General features: G+C 54.2%; 1 protein-coding gene across 2 annotated transcripts; it reads left to right on the top strand.

Annotated features, from left to right (window-relative positions):
* Nucleotides 1-688: 688 nt before the first annotated feature.
* On the top strand, nt 689-25,951 carry LDLRAP1 (low density lipoprotein receptor adaptor protein 1). Of its 2 annotated transcripts, none has more exons than XM_047726219.1 (9): nt 689-869; nt 10,911-11,053; nt 11,867-11,979; nt 13,905-14,019; nt 19,395-19,467; nt 20,013-20,099; nt 20,647-20,777; nt 22,372-22,403; nt 23,922-25,951. In XM_047726219.1, exons 1-9 carry the CDS (start codon nt 782-784, stop codon nt 24,064-24,066), a joined length of 927 nt encoding a protein of 308 aa, XP_047582175.1. In that variant the 5' UTR covers nt 689-781; the 3' UTR covers nt 24,067-25,951. The 2 variants fall into 2 exon arrangements, with proteins under 2 accessions (XP_047582175.1, XP_047582174.1); XM_047726218.1 differs by having other exon boundaries at nt 22,369-22,403.
* The last annotated feature ends 435 nt before the right edge of the window (nt 25,952-26,386 follow it).

Raw genomic sequence — 26,386 nt, 5'->3', positions numbered from 1 at the left:
TGCCTCCTACTAAGCATGGCAGGCTCTGGGTCCAGGTCATGCAGCACCTGACCTTGGCAGATTGGAAGGATCACTAGAAATAGGATCCCATCTCCTTTGACAGATAAAGATTAAGACCTAGAGGGGGGAAGGAATTGCCTCAGATAACAGAGCAAGTCAGTGTTAGACCCTAATACCCAGGCCATATCACCACATGGGGAATGGAGTGGGGGGTGGGGCAGCCCTGGAGCCCTGATCGTGCCAGAGAGCAGCCTGGGTGCTGCTGGGTGAGTAAAATGCCGAGGTGGTCTTACTAAGGAAAACTTTAATAGTCCTGCCCGGTTCCCAGCAAAGTCCTACTACTCTCACCTCTCCTTCTAAGCCTCCCATTGCCCTCCGCATTACCCTCCTCTCAGGAAAGACCCTTCTCTCCGACCCTAGGTCTAACCATCTGTAAAACGGTCCCCAAGTATCTTATAGCTGGGCTGCCTAGAAATCCTAGGAATAAGGGGATTGGGAGAGGGGGAAAAGAAGGGGCCACTCGGGCTTTGGGCCCTCTACGTCAGAGGTGCCCCTTCTGTGGACTCCCTGGAGAGCAAGAGCAGGAGCCCGGGGTGGGCGGGGCGAGGCAGGGCGGTCGGGGGCGGGGCAGGGGGCGGGGCCTGGCTGGCCATCACCCCGCCCCGTCGGACGTCGGCGCGGAGCTCGCGCCGCGGGGGGAGGAGCGCGAAGCCCGAGCGCCGCGCGGCCCCGGCGGAAAGTTTTCCCTGACGGAGTTTTGGCTGTGGCGGCCGGAGCGGCCATGGACGCGCTCAAGTCCGCTGGGCGGGCGCTGATCCGGAGCCCCAGCCTCGCCAAGCAGAGCTGGGGGGGCGGCGGCCGGCATCGGAGTGAGTGTGTGCGCGTCCGCCGGGCCGGGCAGGGGCCGGGCGGGGGTCCAGGCCAGAGGGACCGGCCTCCCGCGGGCGCCGGGGGGCAGAGGCGCGGTCTTCCCGGTGCCCTGCGGCCCTGCAGGGTCCTGCGGGGGTTGGGGTCGCCGGGGGTCAAGTCGCGCTCTTCCCCCGGCGGGGACACTCCTGTCCCCGCTCTGTGCGGCTGGGTAGGAGGGGCAGAAGCTGGGGGAGAGAGCGGAATTCGGGGTCCCCAGGTGCAGGCGGCAGTCGGAGGGGCCGCAGGTGAGGGGAAGAGACGTGCGCGAAGCCCGGCACTGGCCACTTCGCTGCGCTGGGCGGCTGAGGGGAGACAGTGCTCGGGGGAGGAGGAGTGAGCTCCGGGTTTGGGGAGATGCCTGTAGCCCTGCGCCCTAGCTGCGAGGTCCGCGGTCGGTGGGAGCCCATTTGGCTCCCCCGCCTCCCGCCACCCCCTCCGCCAGCCCTGGAGGTCGTCTTTGGGCTCCCAGACGCCCAGAAACCGACTCAGGTGTGAGCGGGCTTCTCAGGTACCTACTTGAGTTGGGGGCGAGGCTCAAGCCTGGGGTCTCAGGAGGTTTCACACCCCGAGTCGTCCAGACCCCTGCGGCCCCTACTCTTGGCTCGCGTTCCGGCTAATTTTGAAACCTGTTTTCTCTCGCACTTTCCCCCTTGGGCTTCCGAAGTCCCAGGGCGCCCAGGCGTATGGCAGACTCGTCGCCACCTCTCCCCTCTCCCGGGGCGTCTGGGAGGCCGGGAGGCCCCCCCTCCCCGGCTCTAATTACTCTCAGGGAACCCGTCACCTGGCACCTTCCCCTGAGGCCTGAGAAACCCGGCCCAAGTCCCTCTTTTTTCTCCAGGAGAAAGGGAGTGGATTGCCTGGGGTCACACAGGCCTTCCTGGTAGATGTGGAGCCGGAGCCAGGACTTCTGTACACGCCCACCCTCCTATCAAATACCTGGGACTCCAGCTTCTCCCCTACCCCTCTCCCCCCCCCCCCCCCCCCCGCCACCCGCTAGAAACCACTGACAGTACAGTCACACGCCACCACCCCCGTCCTTCTTTCCAGGGCTCCGCCAGGGGAGCCCGAGTTCCCAGTGCCAGCGTGTCTGGGCCTAGAAAGCCCGCCCTGCCCCTCCCTCTTGCCCCACTCCACTGTTTCAGCTGTGGCCATCTCCTAAACCAAGACTGGCACTGGGAACACGGGCTGTGGCCTGCTGGTGGGGGTGGGGTCAGAGACCCTTTAGGGCTGATCAGGGCCAGGCCAGGGATGCACCATCTCCACTTATTGGCCCCTAAATGTAGCCCCTTTAAATACTTCTGGGATTTGACTGGGACTTCTGAGAATAATGATTTGTTCCAGTGGTGGAACCCTGCAGTTCTCCTGGGAAGGGGGAGGAAGGGGGGTGCTAGGTAAGGGAAGAAAGCTTTAAAAGCCTCTGATTCTGGGGAATGGGGAGAGGAAGCCACCTTAGATGGTGGGAAAGAGTTTCTCGTGCTGCTCTCATCTTGAGCAAGTCGTTTTCCTTTCTGGCTCTCAGTTTCTTTTTTTTTTTTTTTTTAAGATTTTATTTATTTATTTGACAGAGAGAAATCACAAGTAGGCAGAGAGGCAGGCAGAGAGAGAGGAGGAAGCAGGCTCCCTGCTGAGCAGAAAGCCCGATGCGGGGCTCGAACCCAGGACCTGGGATCATGACCTGAGCCGAAGGCAGCGGCTTAACCCACTGAGCCACCCAGGCGCCCCTGGCTCTCAGTTTCTTCACCAGAAAAATGGGATAAAACTTCTAACCTGACAGGGGTGTTGAGAAACTTATGATGATGCTTCCTACTGGCACCTCATTGGTGGTTTCCTTCTGTCCCTCTCCCCCTTCTTGTCATGTGGAACTTCAGTGTGACTATTACTGTGATGAAACAAGTTTTGAGGGCTCAGAGCCTATCTACACCTGCAGAGAAAAGGAGAGGAGAACCCCCCCTCCCCTGCGGACCCCCAGAAAGCCCAGAATGCTGTCCTGAGCCTTCTGGACCCAGAGTGATCTGGGTGGAATCTTCACTGTCCTTCGTTATTGTCGGTTTTCTTATCTGTAAATTGTAAATAACGATAGTACCCAGCTCAGATTTGTGTGTGTGTGTTAAATGAAATAGTGTTTTTTACCTGGAATAGCAAAGGGAATCAATAAAAAGTAACTACTGCTTTTGTCACTTTATGTTTTACGCAGTTTTTGCTTCTGTTTTTTCATTTGCTCCTGTGAGGTGACAGAGCAGGGTTTTTTTTTTTTAATAGATTTTTTAAATTAATTAAAAAAATTTTTTTATAAACATATAATGTATTTTTATCCCCAGGGGTACAGGTCTGTGAATCACCAGGTTTACACATTTCACAGCACTCACCATAGCACATATATATATTTTTTAAGATTTTATTTGTTTTATTTGACAGAGAGATCACAAGTAGGTAGAGAGGCAGGCAGAGAGAGAGGGGAAGCAGGCTCCCTGCTGAGCAGAGAGCCTGATGCAGGGCTTGACCCCACGACCCCGAGATCATGACCTGACCCGAAGGCAGAGGCTTTAACCCACTGAGCCACCCAGGCGCCCCCAGAGCAGGGATTCTTACCAGACCCATGTCAGAGATAAAAGACTGGAGGTTCAGGCTCCTGCACAGCTTCCTAGAGGTAGCACTCCGAATCCCCAGCCCAGGGGGGCTCATCACCATGCTTCCTATGAGGCACCATGACTCTGGCCATGGGAGGAGCTGGAGTAGACCTCTTGCCAGGTTGGGCTGACAGCTCCTGAGAACAGTAGTGGCCACAAGGCAGAGAGGGAAGCTGTGGGTATGTCTGGGGTGGAGGTGCTGGGGTAGCTTGGCCTGAGGTGTTGTTCCGGTCATCTGGAATGGAGCCCCGTGGTTGACTTTTGGGGCCAAAATGAAGCCTGTGGAGTTAAGGAAGGTTAGACTTGAAACCTGCTATCAGCTGTGATTTACACCTCCCCAAACCCCTCAAGTTCCTCTGCTGGGATTAGCATGATCATTGTTTTATTTGTGGAGAAACTGAAACCCAGAGAAGGGAGGCAGCATGCCTGAGGTCACACAGCAAGCTAGAACCCCAGGCTGTTTTGCACCGAACCTGATGGCCCTGTCTCCCAGCTGGTCCTGAGTCTGAAGAACTACCTCCCTCTCCCACACACGGTCTTTTTCCCATCTCTTCAGGAGCCATAATATTTTATCTCAGTCCCTAGCCAGGGATTTTCTTTTCTTCCAGCAGCTTGAAAGGAGGCTCACCCTGGCCCCTCAGTACCCTTCTTTTCAAGAGGGGTCCCCTCTGATCCTCAAGCTCCTTCCAGGCTGTCCGAGGACACAGCAGGTAAAGAAATACAGGGCACAGGTTCCAGGAAAGCTAGAGTACGGTGGTTTGTGGGGAACAGAGGATCTATTTGTACTTACTTACAATATTTACAATAGAAGATATTATAAATAAACCCCCAAGTCATAATACTTACTGATCACAGAGTATGTGCCATGTACCAATAGGTGCTGGAGAGTCTGGTGAACAAGTCTGTCTGTCTGCCAGCAGTGCTCATGGTCTGGTGGAGGAAGCAAAATGACCAGGGTGCAGGCGAGTAGTGGTGACCCTGTGAAGAAGGATAAAGTGGTCTGTGAGGAAATGGCAGGGACCGCTTCCTTACAGTGGTATCTCCCTTTGGGTTCTTCTAGAAAGCAGATGCTGAGAGAAGGATCTGAGTGCGAGTTATCTATCTGGGAACAGACAGTAGGAAATATCTTTAGGAGAAGTGAGAAGGGAAGAGAGTCCAAAACGTGGACAATATGAAGCCAGTCGCCAGTGTGGGTGACTTGAGCGCCATCCCGTGGGGAGCTTTGGGAAGCAGCGGAAAATGTGCTCTTTGGTTACTCTGTTTGAGGGGCAGTTCCTGGCAGTGGTGGATTCAGGGATGGGAGCCCTGAATGCCCCAGTCTGCATGGACATCGGCCCCTCTGGTAGCCAGAGAGAGCTGCAGGCAGAGATGTGGCTAGTCAGGGGGTGTGTGTGGAAATTATGTCCGCTGAGGGGATTGAGGTGGGGGGCACTGCTAGTGTCAGTGCAGGCAGTCAGGCCTCTCCAAGAAGGTGCCTTGGAGCACATGTGAGAATATAGGAGGAAGGAACCTGGGAACAGCTTTCTAGCCAGAGGGAACAGCAGGTGCAGGAGACATTTAACTGGAGGCTGGGGCCCTGCTTCTCACAGGTCTGCTGGCTGAGGGAGGCATAGGTGCCTTAAAGGAGTCAGGTCATTCCATGCTCACGGAGCGGCACTCTGTTCAGGCAGCCCTCAGGACAGGACGCCCACCCCTCTGGGTCATCCTGGACCTGACCCCTGGCTCACATGGAAAGGGGCTTGGTGGGCTGCCGGTATGGGTGAACAGCACGGGCTGTGGGAGGCAAAGACCAGCATTGTCAATTATGAGTCATAGCCAGACTCCTCTGAGCCTCTTTTATCCATAAAGTGAGAATCCTAATATATCCTTGCCTCTCCTCACAAAATACAGAAAATGGCAGTGTGCCCATTCAAGCCCTTAGCCCTCAGCCCTTGGTAATGACAGTAGCTCACACTTCAGTGTGCTAGGCATAGTTCTGAGCCTACCTGGTGTGTAAACTCACTTCATCCTCACAGCAACACTATGGGGTTGTCCCAGTTTTTAAGTGAGGAAACTGAGGACCAGGGAAGTGGAGTGACTAAACCCACAGTCCATCTCCAAACCCCAGGGTTTTAACCTTGACAGCTCGTTTTTCTTTCACAGAGTTTAGGTACCCAGGAAATGAGAGCTTATGCGATGATAATTTTTAAATTATTTTCTTTTGATAATCTTAACAACTTCTGAAATTTACCTGGCACTTTTTACATGCTGAACCTGTTTCTGATGATGCTCTTGAGGAACTGAACCCATTTGTCAGATAAAGAGACTGTGGCCTTAGAAAAGCAGCTACATTCTGGGTCATGGTAGAGCTTGAGTTGCCTTCTGAGATGTTACCCTGTGGCTTCTGAGGCCATCTCCCCACCAGACTGGAAGAGGCTAGAGGCCAGGGCGCTTGGAGGTTCCTCCTGGCCCATGGGTTTGGCTGTTGCTCTGATTTTCCAGACACGAGCCAGGCTGGCTCTCCCCTTCTCCAAGAGGGGCCCAGGACTCAGAGCTGGGCAGGGGGCCTTAATAAGGAAAGGGCACAGTTTGCAGCCGCAAGTTAAACCGGGCATATGGTCCGTCCCCAGCTAACCTTGACAGCAGGTCATCTGTAAAATTGCTAAGTTAAAATAGCGCAGTCATTATTCTACCACAGGGCTGAAAATAACCAGGACCGGAACAAGGCTGTGGACTCAGGCCTGTATTTGCCTGAGGGCCTCTGGGAGCTCTTCCTGAAGCCCTGGGCTCCTCCCCTAGGAGCCTGTGGCCTCCAGCCCTAGATGGCTGGCTGGTGGGCAGGCTGAATGCATTTGTCTTATCGAGTGCTCTTAGGTGTGGGTTTCTTCAGGGAGGGTGTGGGGCATGAGAGACCTTCCACCTCATTGAAGAGATGAGTCATGCCCAGAAGGACAGTATAGGAGCAGAGGTAGGATTCCCTTCCTTGAGGGGAAGGAGGATCTTGCTGGGCCTGGGAGGATGAGGTAGTGGGAAGGGGGAAGAGGATGAAGCACAGCTGCAGCTTTGGACAGGAGTGCACCTTCTTCAGTTCCTGGGGGAGACACACATGACCAGAAGTCCTTCAAGAGGAAGACACATGGTAGACAGCTGCTGGGTGTGAGTGATGTGGCTGGAAGGAGGAAGGAAGAGAGGAAAATCCACGCTCAAGAGAGGCACAGGCTCAAGAAAGAAACGGGAGGCCAGCTCACGGAGGGAAGATGTCCCATCAGGGGGTGTGACCATGGGCTGGGTCCTGTGCTAAGCACATTATGTTTTATTATCTCATTATCTAATTTTATTATCTCATCAAAGGGTCAAAACAGTAGCCCTGTGAGCCGGGGACTATTGTTTTCCCCATTTTATGGATGAAAAAACTGTGACTCTGGGAAGGTAATTAATTTGTTCAACATTACTCAATGTCAGACCTGGGGTTCTAGGATTAAGGCCTTTGCTCTTAACAGCTAGGCTATCCTGCCTTCAAGAAGGCTTCCTGGATGAGGATGGACGTAAGGGGTTTCAACCAAATAAAGGGAAGGACATTTCTGATAGAAGGAACTCCTTGAGTAGAAGCAACTCCCTGAGCCAAACCATAGAAGTGAGAAAGAAAATGTTAAACATCATGAGGAAGAAGCTCTGCATGGTTGCAGCGTCCGTTGTGTGTACATTGCATGTGAATGAGTGTGTGGATGCAGGGATATTGTGGGAGTGGGCACTGGGACACCTGTGACTCCCCACTAGTCATTGTGGGAATTGCCTGTAGTGGATTGGGAGCTGGGGAGGCGGGGTGGGGTAAAGCTCTGACTTGCTTTGTGGTCTTGCACAAGTCCCATTGCTCTCTGGGCCTCAGTTTCATCATCTATTACGTGAAGAGTTTGGGCAGAGGGTCTCTATGGCTGATGAGTGGCAACTGGTCTACCAGGGCCCTCAGGAAGGAGGCCATGGAATAGGAGAAGGGTCAGGCCTGGGAAGGAAGAATGCAGAATATGCCAAGCATTTCAGAGGTCGGGGAGGACTGGGGAATGTTTTGACAGCAAAAAGGTCATCTCTGACCTTGGCAAGCTTTGGCCCTTTGGAATGGAAGGGGCGGAAGTGGCTTTGGAGAGGAGCCAGGAAAGGCTGAGCTGAAGGAAATGGGATAGTGGGGACATGAAAATGGCGGGGAGGAAGGATGTTTGCTGTAGACAGGGATGGATAGTGAGATGAATGAGGCCATCCCTGATTGGCCCCCCAACACCAACCCCTGATTGGTGTTGCCTGTCTGGAGCCTTATATTGAGAAACAGTCCAAAGCCTGTAAATCAGAGAATAGAGCTGCAATTGATTAGCAGTGTCTGCCAAGGAAACCAGTGATAGGGCAGCATGTAGTTGGCCATCCTTGCTTAGATGCATCTTGGGTTGAAAGCAGTAGTCTGAATACCTACTGAGGGGGATCCTCAGGAATTAGGAATTGTGGGAGGAAATATCTCTGGCTCTAGAAACTTCTTCCTGACCTTTTGCTAAAATCAAGGTGGTTTGCCTCATGAGAAGATAGTGATGAAGTTCTGGAATATAGGTGAGGTTCGGTGGGGTGAGGTCTGGAGCTGATGACCAAGAAAGAATTCTTGAGACATTTTTGGTGCAAAATGGTGGTTTATTAAAGCACGGGGACAGGAGCCCATGGGCAGGAAGAGCTGCTGCCCTGGGGATGTGAGGGGGGGATGTGAGGGGGGCCGGCCGGTTTTGTACCCTGGATTTGGGATGGAGGTGAGGAAAAGGGAGGTTTCAATAGAACTTTCATATGCTAAAGAGGACCTATAAGATACGGGATACCAGAGGCCTTGCCATTGCCAAGGTTGTTTTGCCCTCTAGCAAGGTATTGTTTGATGGGAGATTTTTAAAAGAATGTCACTTACGTCCCACCCAGGAGTGGGGGGCGGGGAGGAGGTTGCAAGGTGTCAGTCTTTTGCTTTGTCCTTAGCCAGCCTTCTGTTCCCTCATCAATAGGATGGGCTACTGATCAGGAACTTGGGCTTTAGAGTCAGATAGACGACTAATGTGACGAATCACATGTCCTTTGACCCTCCCTTCCCTCCTTTGAAAGGGGAATTAAAGAATGCCTGGCTGGAAGGTAGCTGTGAATGTTAGTAGTGGTCAGAGCCGCTTTGTTATTACTCTTGTCTTTGTTACTTGATAGCTCAGTCTTGCCCTGATGATGTGATGGCGGTCTTGATGGCGGTCTTGATGGCGGTGGTCTTGGTTTCTCTGAGGCTGAGGCTCAGGTCTGAGTTGCCCTGGGGCTTCCATCACCCAACCCAGGACTGGGTCACCTCCGGGATTTTCTGATTCTTTTTGGAGGATCAAATGGAACAGGCTTGTGATTGATACAGCAGAGGCTAGGGTTCCTTGGGGGTCTTCTCAGCGGGGACTGGGCCTCCTGTTGGGGTGGCGGCCCAAGTGCAAGGGCTGGAAGGCAGTGGGCTGGGGCCCACAGCTGAAGATGGTTTTGAGACATTGCAGACCTGAAAGAAGCCTTGGAGTTGTCCAGGTCATTTCTTCACTCAGCAAATACTGAGTGCCAGCTGCATGCCAGGCTCTGGATGACCGGCCAACAAGTCCTTGCTCACCTGGACCTCAAACAGGGGGTCCGGGTACACCTGTAAGTTCTTGTAAGGAGCCCCTCCCCCCCAGTACCCATGCATTCTTTTTCAGATGAGGAAGCAGTCTCAGAGAGAGACAGTGGCTTGCTCAAGTCAAAACCAAAGAGGTGTGGGTATGCAAGGCTTCTTTTGGCTGGTGGAAAAGAAGGTAGAACCCCTGGAGGAGAACTTCAAGACAGTTGCTGGGAGGGGCAGCATGTGCCAGACAGGGTAGAGGGCCCAGTACTGCCACCTAGGTCCAGTAGCGCAGGAACCCCTGAGCTAGCCTGTGCCTTGTAGGCGGGGCCTGCAGCCCTGCCCGGCCTCAGCTGCCCTGGCACCATTGATGCCCAGTTCAAAGCTTTCTTCCTGTGTCTCTTCCATTAGAGACACTGAGGGCTCCTGGATAACAAGGAGAGTACAGGGTTCTCCCAGCTCCTCTCCCAGAAAGTAGTCCAGGGAAGCTGGTCCTGCCTGCCTCCAATGGTGGCCCCTGGAAACTGATTCCTCTGTGGATCCTGCCCTATCCAAGATCGTGGGTGAAGCTGAAGAGCCGTTTCCTCCTCTTTAAAGTGGCTACAATCGTAATACCTCCTACACTGCATTGTCAGAGAAGGGATGATAATGGACAGGCAAAGGACCCTGACATGCAGGAGTGTGGGGTTTTAATTAGTCTTGGTGATCTGCTTGGAAGGATCCCTAGAGACCTTCCTTCACTTCTGGCTTCATTGCTTCCAGCTGAGTGATCTGGGGAGAAACCCTAAACCCTGGGGATTGTTCAAACCACTGATGAAGACCACACTTTCCATCCTGCCTCTCTGCCTGCTCTGGGCCCTCTCTCACATGGGTGGGGTAAGGTGGGGGCCTTCCAGCTCTCTCTCTGTTTAGTTTTCATAGCTCCCATCTCCCAACCTTCCTGACCTCAGTCTCAGGCAGAGTTTTCAGAGGACCCTTCTGTGTGCCCTGCTCTGTACCCTGGCCTCAGCATTACCAGGCTTAGAGGGGAGAGGGGACTTTCCCAACACATGGAGGTGGTGGGAAGCAGAGCTGGGACTTGAACCCAGGTCTGCTGGATTCCAGTAGCCTTCATAAGATGTCATTTGAGCACTCACCTCTCCCTTTCCTGCCCCTGCCCCCACCTCTTTCCTGGTCCCCCACCCCCGCCTCTTCCTCTCCATGGCTGTGGAGATGGAGGCCAGCAAGAGTAGGTTGGGGCCCTGGGAACCACCCAGCTTTGAGTTCTGACTCCCAACTCTTTACTCACTGTAGGTGGCCTTTTGATGACTTTGCTTCTCTGAGCCTCAGTTTTCTAATCTGTAAAGTGAGGATAGCATCCACGTCACAGGATCATGTAGAGAATTCAGTAAGAAAATAGCATGGTTTGCTCTCAGCAAGTATTGAAGTATAGAGTTTGGGTTTTGAACTTGAAAATATGGGCTCAGATCTTGGCTCTTATACTTGCTGGCTCTGTGGACGTGGTTGTGTGATTTCACCTCCTGGGGCTTCAGTGTCTTTGTAAGTGGGTAAGCGATAAAAGTGTCTGCTTCATAGGTTGTCATAGGATTAGTGAGAATATTTTATGGAAGGCTTCTTACCATGGTGCTTGGTAGGTACTGGAAAATGTTAGTCCTTTATTATAGGTAAAAATAATGGTAGATGGACAACCCCAATACCCTTTGCTAGGTCTTCCTAGGAAATGGGTGCAGGGAGGACAGGGTCTGAGGGACTGTCCTTCTGCACAGAGCTGCCGGAGAACTGGACAGACACTCGGGAGACACTGCTCGAGGGAATGCTCTTCAGCCTCAAGTACCTGGGCATGACGCTGGTGGAGCAGCCCAAGGGCGAGGAGCTGTCAGCTGCTGCTGTCAAGAGGATTGTGGCCACGGTGAGCCCGTCAGGGTGGGGGAGCCATGAGCCAAGGGCCGGCTGCTTCTTGGGGTACCCCTCATCTCCTGCTTACTACCCTGATGGGATGCACCTCAGTTGTTCCCATCCTTGACTCCCCTTGCATCTGGCTTAGGGACTCTGGTAGAGGAGAACCACTGGGCTTGTAGGGTCAGGGTCCATGTCCTCCTCTCCAGCTGTTGTGGCCTTGGCCTCTCCCAGGCTCCCCTCCCCCAACTCAGGTCCCTTACCTCAGGGTTGGTGACTTAGTGCCAAGGAATAGTGGGGAGGTTGCGGTCACGCAAGCACTTGCCCTCTGGCCTGAGAGATGGGGTAATGCACCAGAGACAGATCTACCCCCTCCCCAGCTCCCTGTCCTGAGTGAGCATGGCCCTCTAAATGCACCTCCTTGGTGGCCTTCGACCCTTCAGCTCAGATACTCTCAGGTCTAGTGGGTGGAGTGGAGAGTCCCCAGGAGTGATCCTGCTGGGTTGTGATAGCCTACTCCATGCTCAGAGTCTGCGGGCCCTCCTAGCAGTGTGTCCTGGGGCAACTCCCTTAACCTCTGAGCCGTTTCTTCCTCAGGAGAAGCTCTGTTGCCTCTAAGGACGACTCGAGGTCCAGTGCCTGGCAGACAGCAGGTGCTTCATGCGCCGGGGTTGTCCTGTGTTTATCACAGGAGTGTGCTGACTGCTGTCTCTACGCTGAGGCCTCAAGGGGGCCTCAAGTCCAGGGCTTAGGCCAGCTAGGTGTAGCCCATGAGAATAGGTCCCAAGTGGGGCAGGCAGGTTCTCTCACCCACGTCTACCCCAAGGCCAAGGCCAGCGGGAAGAAGCTGCAGAAAGTGACCCTCAAGGTGTCGCCACGGGGGATTATCCTGACCGACAACATCACCAACCAGCTCATCGAGAACGTGTCCATTTACAGGTATGCTCAGCATCCCCCACATTCACTCTGCTGCTTGTGGCAGTGGGTGGGGAGCCCTTTCTGAACCTAGGTTCCACCACTTTCTGTCTGGGTGAGCTTGGAGCCTCAGTTTCCTCCTGTATGTGTGTTTGGGGGTGGGGGATGGAAACAGACACTGCCTCACGGTGCTGTTAGAAGTGCTGAGTGCACAGCACCTGGTCGTAGTGGGTGCTCGGTTAAAGGGCGGCTGCTGCTGTCATTACTCCTAGTTGCAGTAGGCACTTGAGGCCTAGTGAGGACAGGGACCCCCTCCCCACCGCCTCTCCCCAGGCGTGCTGCTGAGGCAGGCTTGGAGCCGAGAGGTGTGGAGTCACTGCCTTTTCCTTCCACTGTGAATGCAGCAGCTCTGGACATCTGGCCAGGCATTCAGGAAGGCCTCAAGGCAGAGTCTGAGGCCAGAGTGTAGATGGTGTGGGGGGGTGGGGATGACACTGTTCTCAAGGAGGCAGAGCCCAGCCCTTGAAACCTCAAGCTCTCCCTGTTCCCTCTCTTGGCCGGTTGGTTGTAGGATTTTAGTGCTGGAAGGGACAGTCCATTTTACAGATGGAGAAGCTGAGGCCCAGGGAGTTGCCTGAGGCCCCACAGTGAGGTAGTAGCTGGGCTGGGACCAGGGCATGGAGGCTGGAGTTCTGTCCAGCAGGCACTCAGCTGCTGGGCGTTCCTCCGCCCTCTTGCTTTGTCTCCAAGCATGTGGCTCACCCCGCTGGAGCACAGGCCAGTACTGGGTTGGGGGAAGAGGGAGGTTGGTTTTAGTTTCTGGCTGGTGTCCTCCTCTCACCTTCCTGATTCTTCCTGTCTCCTTTAACTAGGGGAGCTTTTGACCCAGCCCCTGTCAGCAAGGAGGGCGTGGAGGGAAAGCAATAGGAGAGAGAGTATAAGTATTTCCCAAGAGAGCAGAGAAGGAGGGGCTTGTCTGTCCTTACAGGGCCTCCCCAGGAAGGTGGCAAGAGGCTGGATCTGTTGGGATGGAGAAGAAGTAGCTGCTGGCCTGTGGGTTCTAAGTGGTGCCGATCGCTGTGTCAGTGGCTGTGAAGGAAGCTGGGGCCGCACTAGGGGAAGGAGCCTGCTGAGCTCCGGTCCCATCTGGGGCTGCCAGTTCCTCTGCTGATTGACATTCCCAGACCGAGCAGCTGGTAGGCAGGGAGCAGACAAGGGGGGTTGGGCCAAGTATTCCAAGAGGGGGGAGCTGCTGTGTATTCCTCCTGGACCCGCTGGGGCTCCAGGTCTGGTCATCCTCACACTCCCTCACCTAACTCCCAGCTCCTTGACCTCTGACCACAGCTCTAGGAGAATTTGCCAGCAGTCTCAGTCATCCTGAGAGAGAGGACCTGGAACTCCTCTGACCTCTGGGCAGGGGCATGACTGGAGGGCTAGGAGGGAAGGCCTGGTGAAGGGCATGGGTGGCTGGGGCAGTGTCCTGCTTCCCCTGTCTGGTCAGGGCTGTCTGGTCAGTACAGACCCTTAAGGGAAGTATGGCCGTGGTTACAACTTCTGGAATCCTCAGGAGATCCAAGACTGTTAGCTTCAGTTTCTCATCTGAAAAGTAAGGATAATAATAGAACCCATCTCAGGGCAGCTCTGAGAATTAAGTGAAGTCATATCTAGAATGTTGGCCTGGGATACAGGAAAGATATAGCTATTACCATTCTGGAGTATGGCTCAGTAGAGGGGGGAAGTCCCCTCCACTCCTTCCTGCCTAGCCTGTGTGCCCCCCATTGATGGCTCAAAATGCCAGGTCCAGAGGCCAAAGCTGTCTCTCCAGAGTCTCCCCCTGGTGGAGTAGGATAGTCAGCTCTTGGGGAGTCAGGGGAGATGCCCTGTGGGGCAACCCATATGTGGGCAGGCCCTTGTGCTGGGTTTGGTGACACTTCCCACTTGCCTTTCAGGATCTCCTATTGCACAGCAGACAAGATGCACGACAAAGTGTTTGCCTACATTGCACAGAGCCAGCACAACGAGAATCTCGAGTGCCATGCCTTCCTCTGCACCAAGCGGAAAGTGGTCAGTGGGGAGAGGCTGGGGCCCAGGCAGGCTCTGGCCTTGGCAGCCCTGCCCTAGGGGGGAGGCAGGACCCAGAGGTGACATCACTTAATAGGAGGAATAAAATTCCTGGGAACCCCACATGGATGCTGAGAGCACTGAGTAAGGCTGCAGTCAGTAGGCAGCCTGTCACTGTGGGCTGCCCTGAGTGGCCATCCTGGCCTGTGGGTGGTGACAAGGCCATGTCTTCAGTAAGTGCCCTAGTCCCTTCCTCTTTAGCATGATTGATTGGATTTGAAGGTGGGGGCGCTTTCCTGTCAGTAGTACGGTCTGGGGGTTCAGGGCCTTATAGGAATCAGTCCTTGGAGACTGATGATCCGAGGGCTCAGGGGAAAGGCTAGGGGACCTGGCTCTCTATAGCCAGAGTGGGGAGGGAAATGGCCATTTTTTGGCACCTACCATGCCCCTCTGTCAGTGGTGGGCTTTAAGGGATCTTCTGTTTAGTCCTCATAGTTCTGTGGGGTGGCAGCTGCTACTAGCTTCGCTATTTTTATTTTTAACAAGGAAGCAGATTCACAGAGGTCAGCTGTCTTGCTGAAGATGACACAGCCAGCTGGGCAGAGCAAGGGTTTAGCCCATGCTGCTTCTCCCCGCTGCATGACTGCAAGGAGCCCGGAGCTCCTTGCCCCATTTCCAGGCTACCTCCGGCCACATCCAGCTGACCGAGTGGAGACCCCTGTGGTCTCTGGGCTTTGTCTTGAACTTTGCGACAAGCAGGCAGAGTGAGTTCACCTTTGGTGTTGAGGCTTTCGTTTCGGAGGCCTGGAGGTCTAAGCATCTGCTCTGAGGAGATTCTGATGTTTATTGGTTTAACCTTTGTACAGAGCCCAGATCCCTCCCCAGATCCTATGGTCCTTGGAAACAAGGAGACAAGATCATCTCCCCTACCCCTCTCATCACGGACACGTCAAGGACATCACAGTCTTTAAGTGACCCCCAGGCTTCCTGCTACCCATCAGGGCCTGCTCGAGATACGGTGTTAGTTTTCTATAACTGCTATAAGAAATTACCGCAGACTTAGTAGTGGTTTAAAACAACCCAAATTTATTCTCCTGTGGTTCTGGAGGTCAGCAGTCTGAAGTGGGTCAGCAGAGTTGGGAATCCTTTCAGAGGCTCCAAGGGAGAATACATTTCCTTGCCCTTTTTAAACTTTCTAGAGACCACTGTTCCTTGGTTCCTGGCCCCTTCTTCAACCCGAGGGCCAGCAGTTCAGCACCTCCCAGTCTTCCTCCTGCTTCCGTTGTCACTTTGCTTCCCTTGTCAGTCCATTGTCACTGCCTCTGACCCTCCTGCGTGGCTCTTAGAAGGCTCCTTTTGATTGGGCGCCATAGGTAATCCAGGATAACCCCCACCTCAAAACCCTTAACTTAATCACACCTGTGAAGTCCCTTTTGCCATGCCAGCTAACCCTCACAGGTTCTAGGGATTAGGATGTGGACATCTTTGGGGGCCATGATTCAGCCTACCAAGGGCTTTAGGAGGGAGCACTGCAGGATGAGACAGATTAGGGGTGTGATTCTGGCTGTTGTGCTGTGTGACTGTGGACAAGACCCTGCCCTTCTCTGGGCTGCTTACCCATCAGCAGAATGAGGAGGTCACCTCAGTGACCTCTAGGATTGTTCTGAAAGGCCCCTTTCTTCTGTGTACCTTGTTTCTTTCCTGCAGACTCAGTGTCGCCAGCCACTCACCCAAGGCCTTGTGATGCCCCAGGTCCCCGAACTGCAATAGCTTCTCCCATGACGGCTTTGTTCTCACAGACAGTGTCTCCTGGCTTTGTCTCTTATGAGGCCACAGAGACTTAAAAATACAGGCTCATTATGTCCCCTTTGTTTGTCTCTTCCTCCTCACTGACCAGAGCAGGCACTGGGCAGGGGCAGCTGGCCCATAGCCACTGCTACAGAGTGTGGACCCTGGGCAGGAGGGGCGCCAAGCTCCAGAGGCTTCCTCTGGGAAGGGGAGCTGGGGGTAAAAGAAAGCGGATGCCCTTCCAGTGGCTGAAGGGAGGCCTGGTCTGGGGCCAGAGGACTTTAGACAGGCTTGAACAAAATCAGCCTGCCTCAGGCCAAGAGGTCAGTTATTGAGGAAAACAACCTGCCTGCGGCTTGGCGCTGACAGCCGAACCCTGGCCTGGCAGAGGGGGTGGCTCCTGCTGGACACCTGGGCCCAGGCTTGTCACTTTTCCTCACACACTTTGCTCTGTGTCAGGAGCTGACTGGCTCAATTATAGCTTATCCACCTTTCCTTAGCCGGCTTTCTGCCTTCAGACAGCCCAGGGCAGGGCAGGGTAAACAGGCCACCCGACATGAGGGTGGTGGTCTCACCCCTTCCCCAGGCCACCGCTGAGCCCAGGCTGCCAGTAACCTGGCCATGTTGGAAATCCTGAGCTTCTCAGGGCTTAGTGGACCTTTCTGAGAAGGAGGCAGAGGGTGAAATGGGGGTCTCAGGTTCTGCAGCCCCCCAGTGGTCAGGTGCCTCCCCAGATGTCCACTGCTGCCTGTCCTGGGTTGAGCCCTTTGTTGGGACCTGGGGACCCAGGGAATCGGCCATGGAGATACCAACAAGGTAGTGGGGCAGAAGGGCCAGGATTCGGTAACTGGAACCCAGGGGGCTCAGTTCTAGGGTGGAGGTCATTAAGTCTCACCAGAGGTCAGTAGGATTTCCCAGAGAAGGAGACATTTTGATTTCGAGCTTTGAAGGCTGAGTAGTGAGTTAAGAGTTTGCCAGCAGAGAGAAAGAGGGTGGGGTGGTAAGAGAGGGAGTGCACAGGAATCAGCATGTGCAAAGATGCAGGTGCAGAATTAGATGGTATGATTGGTGGTGGAGGACTCAGATGTGACTGGAGCCGGGGTGGGTGGCAAAGTAGAGTCAGCCTGTGGGGGAAACTTGAATTTGCATGCCAACATAGCCCCTGTTGCCTTTGGCTGGGGGCCCACAGTCTCCATGTATCCCTACCCTTTCTCTGGGCTAGAAGTCTGTGACCACCCAGGGTGGCGGGAAGGGGTTCCTTTCTGGTTCACCCCCCTGTTCAACTCAGCTCGGGCAGCACAGCCACCCGGCCTCCCTCCCCCGGTGATTCCTGTTTGGCACAGCCAAGATGAGTTCCCCCAGAAAGAAATGCTTCTGTCTGCCCAACTGTGAGGCCTCCGTCAGCCCTGCAGCCTCGGGATTCGGAAGTGAAGGTGGGGTTGTGGCTTTGATGTGGCCCAGGGTTGTAGTGCAGGTGGACTGACAGTAAACAAAGTGGCTCCGCACCCCCACCCCCCCGCCACCACCACAACCGATTCTATCCCGGGCAGGCTCAGGCAGAGCTGTTCTGCTGTACGTGGCCGTTGGCATTCCTCAGGTAATCCTTCTGGGCCAGCAGGGCCTTAAGGGACCCATGGCGGGACTTGGTCTGAGTACTAGGTTGGGGTCTGGGATCCTGGGTGTCCTGAGCTAGACCTGGTCCCTTGAAGGAATTCACAGCCTGGTTACAGGGAACGAGCCAGAGACAAGAAAAACTGGGTGAGGTAGAACCTGGTTCAGGTGCTGAGGGACTCACAGGCTAGAGGCACTCCTAGGAAAGAGAAGCATTTAGCCTGAGGGATCAGGGAAGGAGGACCTCCCCCTGGGCAGGCTCGAGCAGTCCTTTCTTGTAATGCTGCCCAGATTCCAGCAGCTGCCCCAGAGATCAGGGCCCGCCCCAGCCCCAGCCTGGCCTGGGCTTGCAGCCACCTGCACACACGTGCATCCTGGGTTATGTTTGGTTTACTTGTAGCTTGGGATTTCAGGGTGAAAGGCAGGAATGTATGCAAATGAATAAGTAGATTGATGCAAAACCAGTATCAGGTTCATGGCCCCAAATATCCTGGAGGCAAAAATAATGGTGTTTCCATCTCCCTGCCACACTAGGTGACCAGCCGCATCTTGGGTATGTAGTGAGCTGACTCCGGCTGGTAATCAGCCCATATTTTTAGTTCATGGGCAATTCTCAATGGTAACTGGGTCTATTAAACTTGATTCAGACGTGACAGCTTAAATTGTAAACAGCTGTGAAGAGTTTCATACTTAATTACCATATTTAAGTTTTGCCATAAAGCGCCCGTACTTCCATCAAAAATGTAAATGACGGAGACATTCAAATGAGATTTTATACTTCGTGAAGTTTAATTGGCATGGATCAGTCAGCTTGTTTAAGGATTTTAAATTTTAGAAAAAAGAGTTTTAAAGGCAGTACCGCAGATTCATTTCTCAATTAAATCAGGTTGTCTGGTAGAGGGAAAGGGAATGGGTCCGAGCAAGGCTGGTAGCCCTGAACTTGTGCACTTGAAAGAATCTGGTGCTTTCTTCTCTAGGCTCGGGCTGTCAGAAGGAAGCTGGATGTCGCTTCCGGCTACAGCTGAGCTCTGGGACTCCCACTCCCAGCAGCTGAGCTGTGATTAACCCTGAACTGGAAGCAGAGAGAGGAAGAGGCTGCCATGAATGTGGGCTGGGGGTAGGTCCTGGCTGAGTGAGGCCTCAGGAGGTCTGCCCCTTGGGCTAATGCAGTGTTGCACCTCTGGAGGGCTTGGCCTGCTCTGGGGATCAAGGTGTTTAGACTGGGTTCTTGCTTTAAGGATGCACCCAGATAGGGTGACACAGGCATGTGAGCTGGTGCCACTTTGATAGGCATGTTGCCAGAGAGATGTTGGTGGGCCTGTGGGGCCCCAGTCCAGGTGACCTTGAGAGAATTGGCGGGGTGCATGGGAGTTCCTCAGGCGGGAAGAGCCAAGGTTGGCTCCCTCTTCCCGGTGCGTTATGGCCCTGAATGGTTTTTGTCCCCTGCCATGGGCATGCACTGAATTGTGGATCTAGTTGCACTCCCTCCCACCTGGCGTAGGGCTGCCCGGAGTTTAACCCTTGCCTCTAGAAGTTGGTTCAGACAGTGGCCAGGCGCTTTCCAGTTCTGGCTTTTCTGTTCTTTAATTCCAAGGGCTAAGTGTGAAGTCCTCAGGTAATTAGGGGGGCTTCTTGGAAGAAGTAAGCCCCTAGTTATTTGAATATAGAGAAGCCCAAAGGAAAGGGGGAAAAGTAGAGGTGAACAGCCATTGCAAAATTGCAAACGTTGGGCCTGGAATACAGCTGGGAACCTTGGCTGCGCTACCTACCAGTGGTGAGGATGTGGCCCGGTCTGCTTGGAGAGGGTGTGGCCTTGTGACACCGCAGGGCTATTTTGGTGACCTGGAAGGGGCTGGGACTCTGCCTTCACCCATCTGGCAGTTCAGGGCCTTGACGGAGCAGAGCCTCAGGCCTGCATTTCAGACTTGCTGTTACCTGCCTGACAGGCACCCCTCCCCACCCCGCTTCCTGTTTTTCAGGCCCAGGCTGTCACCCTCACAGTCGCCCAGGCCTTCAAAGTCGCCTTTGAGTTTTGGCAGGTGTCCAAGGAAGGTGAGTCTTGTTCAGGGACGCTGTGGGGGGTGGGAGTGGAACAGGGGAAGGCTGGCAGAGAGAGAAGAGTGGGGAGTGGGTACTAAAGGCCCTGGAGTCCAGGCCCAACTCTCCTCTTCCTCACCTACTTGGTGTGTGACTTTGGACAGGTCCCTTCACCTCCCTGAGTCCCATTGTCCCCCTGTGAAGGAAAGGAACAGCTGTCTCCCTCCCCCAGGATGCTTATGAGGGTCAGATCTGCAGTTTCTTTTTTTTTTTTTTTTTAAGATTTTATTTATTTATTTGACAGACAGAGATCACAAGTAGGCAGAGAGGCAGGCGGCGGGGGGGCAACAGGCTCCCCGCTGAGCGGAGAGCCCGATGTGGGGCTTGATCCCAGGATCCTGAGATCATGACCCGAGCTAAAGGCAGAGGCTTAAACCACTGAGCCACCCAGGTGCCCCAGATCTGCAGTTTCTATTCTCCCTGCTGGACACCTGTTGTGGGCCCCTGTCCAGTGATTGCTGGGGGCGGGGCCTGCAACCCTCTGTGCCTTTGTCCCACAGAGAAGGAGAAGAGGGAGAAAGCCAGCCAAGAGAGCGGGGACGTCCTAGGCGGGGGCCTCCGAGACAGCACCCCGTCTTTGAAGAGCTGTGAGTCTTGGGCAGGGGATGGGGCCGGAATCAGCTGCATGATTGGGGGCTGCCCTTCATCCAGAGGGCCCTACTCACTCCCTCCAGGGCTGGGGCAAACCCTTGTTTTTTTATTTTTGTTTTGTTGTTAAATAAATAATACATGCTCATCATAGATAAATTCGAAAATGCAGGTAAAAGGGAACGGTTGCTCTTTTTGATGCATGTTCTTCCAAATATGTCTATGCAAATATGTAAATATGTGTATGCCCCTCTCAGTACATTTAACATCTTATTTATGTGATCTCTTAAAAAACTTAACACCTGTTGTGAATGTGAAAATTTTAACTTAAAACATTAGTTGGGGTGAAATTTGGGCCCTGTGGGCAGCTATCTAGCCACTTAGGGAGGTGCTGGGGTGGGGTTCTTGTTGATAGGCTTGGGAAGGCCATGCCTGAGGATGGGGTCAGGACCAGGATGGCCTGGGAGGCTCTAGGACGGGGCTGGGAGATGAAGCCTGGAAATAGGAGACTCCTCCCACTGACACACCTGACCGGACCCCTCGTAGTGGTTGCCACTGGGAACCTGCTGGACTTGGAAGAGACGGCCAAGGCCCCGCTGTCCACAGTCAGCGCTAATACCACTAACGTGGACGAGGCACCGAGGCCTCAAGGCTTGAACAATAGCAGTGTTGTCTGGGTGAGTGGTCATGTGGCCTGGGGACCCCGGAGGGATCCAGCGAGCCTCTGCCTGATCCCTGGTTGAGGCCTAAGGCTTCTCTAGGGCCCAGGCCCTGGCACCCATGACTTCAGTCCTATGGGAGGACCAGACTCAGCCCAGCAGCGCCCAGGCCCAGGGTGGGGGGTGAACAATGTCCCCTTTGAACTCGGGGCTGCATCCCCAGCAGGCTTGGCTCCTAGCACAGCTGTCTTCTCACAATACCCAACCTCTTGGTCTGAGCGCCTGTGGCTCGGCCCACCACAGGACCAGCCAAAGGCTCCCTTGTTCTTGGCGTGGGCACGGTTTGCTTCCGACACCCCTCCCTGCTTCGCCATCTGAAGGAGGAGCCTGAAGCCCGGCAGTTAGCAATTGGGCCCTGACTCACTCTGTGACTCGAGACAAGCCCCCCTGACCTCTCTGTGTCTCAGGTTTTTCATCCCCTCAGTAAAGATGACGACCTCGGCCTGCAGAATTTCCCAGAGGAAACTGTTTTTTTTTTAAAGATTTTATTTATTTATTTGACACATTGAGACATCACAAGTAGGCAGAGAGGCAGGTGGGGGGGGGAAGCAGGCTCCCTGCTGAGCAGAGAACCCCATGCTGGGCTCAATCCCAGGACCCTGAGATCATGACCTGAGTTGAAGGTAGAGGCTTAACTCACTGAGCCACCCAGGCGCCCCTGGGTGGTGTTTTTTTTGTTTTTTTGTTTTTTTTTTTAAATACAGAAATTTTTTGCACTTGAAAATAATTTCAGACTTAACAAAAAAGTTATAAAAACAGTACATAGCATTCCTGTTCACCTCTCATCCAAATTCTCCACATATCAGCATCTCACACGAGCACATTACAGTGATGGAAGTCATTATCAGTCCAACGCCGTGAGGTCAGGCACAGGCTGTAGTCACGTGTCCACCACACGTCCCCTTTTTGCTCTCGGATCACTTGCAGAATCACACGTTACTTTGTCATTTTCTTTAACTGTAAAATACCTGGAATGGTGATGGACTTGAGAGACTCAAATCCCGTTCCTTGCGGCCCCCTCAAGTAGGTATCAGGCCTGTTCTCTGCTGCCTGGGAACCACTCTTAGCACCTACCCATCCTCTCAGGGAGGCTGCAGGGAGCCCCGCCCATTGTTTACCCACCGGAGCTGTGGGGTTCCTGCCTTGAGTTATTCCCTCAGGAGCCTGGAAGTGGAGAAAAGCAAGAAAACCTTCTTCCCTACCGTCTTTGCTCTTGGAACTTGAAAGCCATCTACCTTATTCAGTCCAACCCCCTCATTTTATGGAAGGAAAAGCTGAGTCCCAGAGAGGAGCAGCAACTTGCCAAGGGGTCCCTTGTGTTATGGCAGAGCTGGGATTTCTACTCACCCCCCTGGTGCTCTTTGTCCTGTTCTATACCCCACTTTTGGGCCTGTGTGTTGAGATGTGTGTGCCTGTTCCCCAGGCACCCACCAGACTCCTGCACTTGTGTCCCGAATCCCCTTGGCTTACCCAGGGCTGGGCTAGGGCCTGGCTATAAGCACGGGCTCCCCCACTGAGGGTTCATATCTCCTTCTTTGTTTTCCCCAAGGAGCTGGATGATGGCCTGGATGAAGCATTTTCGAGGTAACATTAGCTGGGCTCCTTGTGCTGGGGAAGAGGGCCTGGTACTTGTGGGCTGGTCTCTGGGGCCCTTTGCCATATCTGAGAACATGAACTCTGACCTTTGCCAGGGTGTAAAATCTCAACTCGAATACCTCCAGGGATGGGGAACTCACTATCGGGTTGGCCAGGTCTGCTAAAAGGCTCTTGCTGTTGAATCAAAAACTATTCCTAGTGGCTTCTCTACCACAGTCTGAGATGAGCTAAACACTCTGCAGCTCAGGTTGATTCCGTCTTTCTACAGCTGGTGTAGTCTTCCAAACCTGGCTTTATGCAGGCTTTGTTCCCTCCAGAGACTTTGTAGTTGTGGAAGGGGGCAGGGAAGAGGTAATGCTTAATGAAGTCCATGGAGCGATACATAGAGGAGGAATGTCAGGCACTATAGGGAGATAATTTTGGTCTTGCACGAGGTTGATGGCCTTTCCCCATCGTCCCAGGGGCCAGCCCTGTAGCCATGGCTACCTTAACTTGGGGACATGGCACTGAGAAGGCTGGGCTGAAGAGAGCCTTGGGCAGCTCCAGGTTCTGAACACTGGGCCTGGTCAGTCAGGCGTCCGTGTCTTTCTGGGAACCCTGCACAGCCGCCTGCAGCCCTCTCCTTCCTCCCCAACTCCTTCGCTGCCAGAACCTGCTTAGAAACCCCTGGGCCTGGCCTGGGCAGATTGGGGGTCGGCATGGGTGGCTCTTCCATGGAGACAAAGAGATTCTTTTTACCATCTTCCTGCTTCTCTAGCTGACTACAACCCCCTCATTTTAAGAAAATCTTCCATTTGCTTTTTCCAGATTACTTAAGAACCTATGCCCTTTACTAACAACTTTGAAAATCAGCAAAGCATTAAACAGGAAATAACACCATCCTGTAATCCCACAGCCCAGACTTTTGGGTTTAATTCATACTAATCCTATACATATACATTTTCCTTTCTGCCTTGATCACTCACAATGGTATTTGCTTTGGGGATCCTGATTTTCACTTAACCCTGATCTATCGGGAGCATTCCCCCAGCCTGTTAAAAACTCCTTGTAAACACCTCATTTATTGACTGCCTCCCATTCCTCTAAGGACCTGGGCTGTAATTTAACTTACGTCTCCTCTGTTCTTTGGACGCTCGGGCTGTCTTCCTTCCCGTAACAGAGTTCTCGCCGCTAGTCCGTGCCCGGTTGTACTGCCTCTGCCCCGCATGTGTCCCTCGCTGCCCGCGCCGGCGCTGCCCTTCCCGCCTGTCCCCGGTGGAGTCAGGGTCAGGGTGGCTCTGTGGTGGAAATGCCCCTGCCTGCCCCACAGTTTTCTCAGCTGTTTGGTCCTCAAGGGTAGACTCTGGTCAGAGGCGCCACCTGTCCTGATATCTAGGACTTCCTTCTCCGGCCCCTGTGTCCTGGCCTTCTCCCACCGGTGTGTTCTCACTTCTGCCCCGGCACTGCTGCTCAGGTCCCTGCCAGCCCCCTTCCGGGGCCCTGGGCTCACACAGCTCTGCCTTCCAGGCTGGCGCACTCTCGGACGAACCCTCAGGTCCTGGACACTGGGTTGACAGCACAGGACATCCGTTACGCCGAGTGCCACTCACCTGTCGACTGGGACAAGCCCGAAGGCCGCGGTGCAGAGCAGGATGACCTCTTCAGCTTCTGAGGGCCCTGGTGCTGGCGGGACACGTGACAGACCAAAGCCACTTGTGACGGCGTGGGGCCGGCACCGGGACCCCTGGACCTCTTCTGCTGGGTGGCAGCGCTGTCAGCCTGCGAGTCACAGCTGTCTCCAGTCAAGCAGGGGGGAAGGAGGACATTTTTTTTTTTGGCTCTGCTGTTTCTGTAAGAACTGAAGGATGCCTTGAATATTTATTCAGTGACTCCTGGTTCAACTCAGAAGCCAGTTTTGCGTCCGGCACGAGCACAGTATTTTAACCAGCTTTCTGCCCTCTCTCGAGCCAGCTCTCTCTGCTGTGGGTGTCAGGACGGTGACCAAAGCATTTCTTGTCCCTTCTCCCTTTCTAAGGACCCAGATTTCCCGGGCGGTGCCCCCACTCCTTACCGAGCACAGGAGGGCCCCATAGCCTCAGGAGAGCGCTGCGTCCTCAAGTGTGCCTTCGGCCGGGGCCCAGCAGGCCTGCGCCCCCGCCTCGGGCTCCCCAACGGAGGGGCTGCCCCCGACCAAAGACGGTGCGCAGCTGGCACTTTAAAGCACACACAGCAGGTGTAACCCTCAGGGGCTCCTCCACAGTGCTGTACTGCAGGGAGCTTTCTGTCTGCCCTGCCACAAGAAGGCCCGAAGTCCCCGTGAGTAGGCCCCATCGGTGCTGGGAACCAGTGTAATTGGCTGCCCACGGGTCCCAAGAGAGACTGCAACAGTGGGGATCATCTGTGACTGCCCTCAGTCGGGGTCCCCCACCGTGCTCTTCTCCCCGAGTTGGACGGGCACATGCCCACTCTTCCCGTTGCATCCGCATGGGGTCTCAGCTCCAACTCCCCACGCCTCCGGGGACAACGTGTGGCACCAAGACTTGGTCGGGACTGGACTGCTTTGTTGCCATTTTACAGAGGAGGAGACAGGCCCCGAGTGTGGAAGGGGTAGAGTGCAGAGTAGAAGTAGATCTGATGCCAAAGTTGCCTCACTCTTGCCTCTCCCGGCTCACACCTCCCTTCTTTCTGGCTTTGTTGTCCTCCCAGGAACCAAAAACCCCAGCTATTTTCTGACCAAAACGTGTTTCATAACAAACCATCTGGTGCCTTTCCACACACAACTGGCTTGAGCCTCCTGCCCTGCTAGCTGTCTGGCTGCCGATTTCCGTGGAAATGAAGTGTCGATGCTAATTGGGAGGGTGAAACCAAACCACACTCTGAAGCATCACGCTCTTCTTTCCTGGCTCTTGCCCCTGGGTCAGGTCGGGGCGTGGTGGTGGCTGTCTGTCCTCAGTCTCCTGTTCTTCTCCCACTTTACCCCCCGGGGCTCCCAGCAAAGCGGCATCTCCACCTGGAGGTGCCTCCTGGGCTTGACTTTACTGAGCTCAAGTCACTGATGCTTGCAGGTTGCACCAGCGGGGGAAAAACACGCCATTTCTCAGAATCTACTTCTCCAAGCACTTGAATCGGTGCACAGAGACAGAAGTGCCTGGCCGAGGAGTGGGGGGCGGGATTCGTAGAGTCTTTACCAGACACGGGAATCTGTTCCTTTCCTTGCCCTGCTCCTGCACCTTGCCGCCCACCCCAGACCTTGGTGTGGGCCCGTGGATTTGTTGTGAGGCAACAATGGGTGGGCCCGACGCCAGCTGTCCCTGGCACCAGGGTCCAGAAGCCCCGAGAGGCCGTGCTGTGTGTGTGTGTGTGTGTGTGTGTGTGTGTGTGTGAGAAAGAGAAAGACCAAGAATGGGACTTGCCTTCCTGTGGGTCCCTGGCTGACAAGCTGTCCGTGTGCCCCCATGTGTCTGCAGATGAGTCTTGTGCTTTGCTTTGTGTTGCTGTAAAAGACGTTCTCATGAGGAAAAGATGGAGTAATAAAGGTTCTCTTTTTGAACCACAAAGAGCACTTGGAGGGAGTGGCCCATGGCCTGGTGAGCATGAAGCTCCTGCCTTCAGTGGTTGCAGTGGCAGTGACCACAGGCTGAGGTGTGGTGGGGGGAATGGTCTGTGGTCTGCTGGTGGAAGCCCAGCAGGTGGAAGCCTTCTCACCCAGCAGATGTGGCCATGGGGTTAGCTCATCTTGGAGGGCTTGGGGCCACACCAGCGATCTGGAGCAGCGGGACCTAGGGCAGGGTCTCCAGGCCAGGAGGATAGAATGTGCGTGTGATTATGTGTGGATCCACATGTGTGTTTTTCTTGGGGAACATGTCCATTGTTTCTGTCACATTCTTAACGTGGGTCCCCAACATGCATTCATTACATGCATTCATTACAGGCTCCCAGTGGACTCCAGATGGCGGCTTTGGCGTGACTGGAGATGGGGGTGGGGGATGGTG

This window comes from Lutra lutra, chromosome 4 (genome assembly GCF_902655055.1).
Source record: "Lutra lutra chromosome 4, mLutLut1.2, whole genome shotgun sequence".
NCBI lineage: Eukaryota > Metazoa > Chordata > Mammalia > Carnivora > Mustelidae > Lutra > Lutra lutra.
This window is presented reverse-complemented; position numbering and strand designations above follow the sequence as displayed.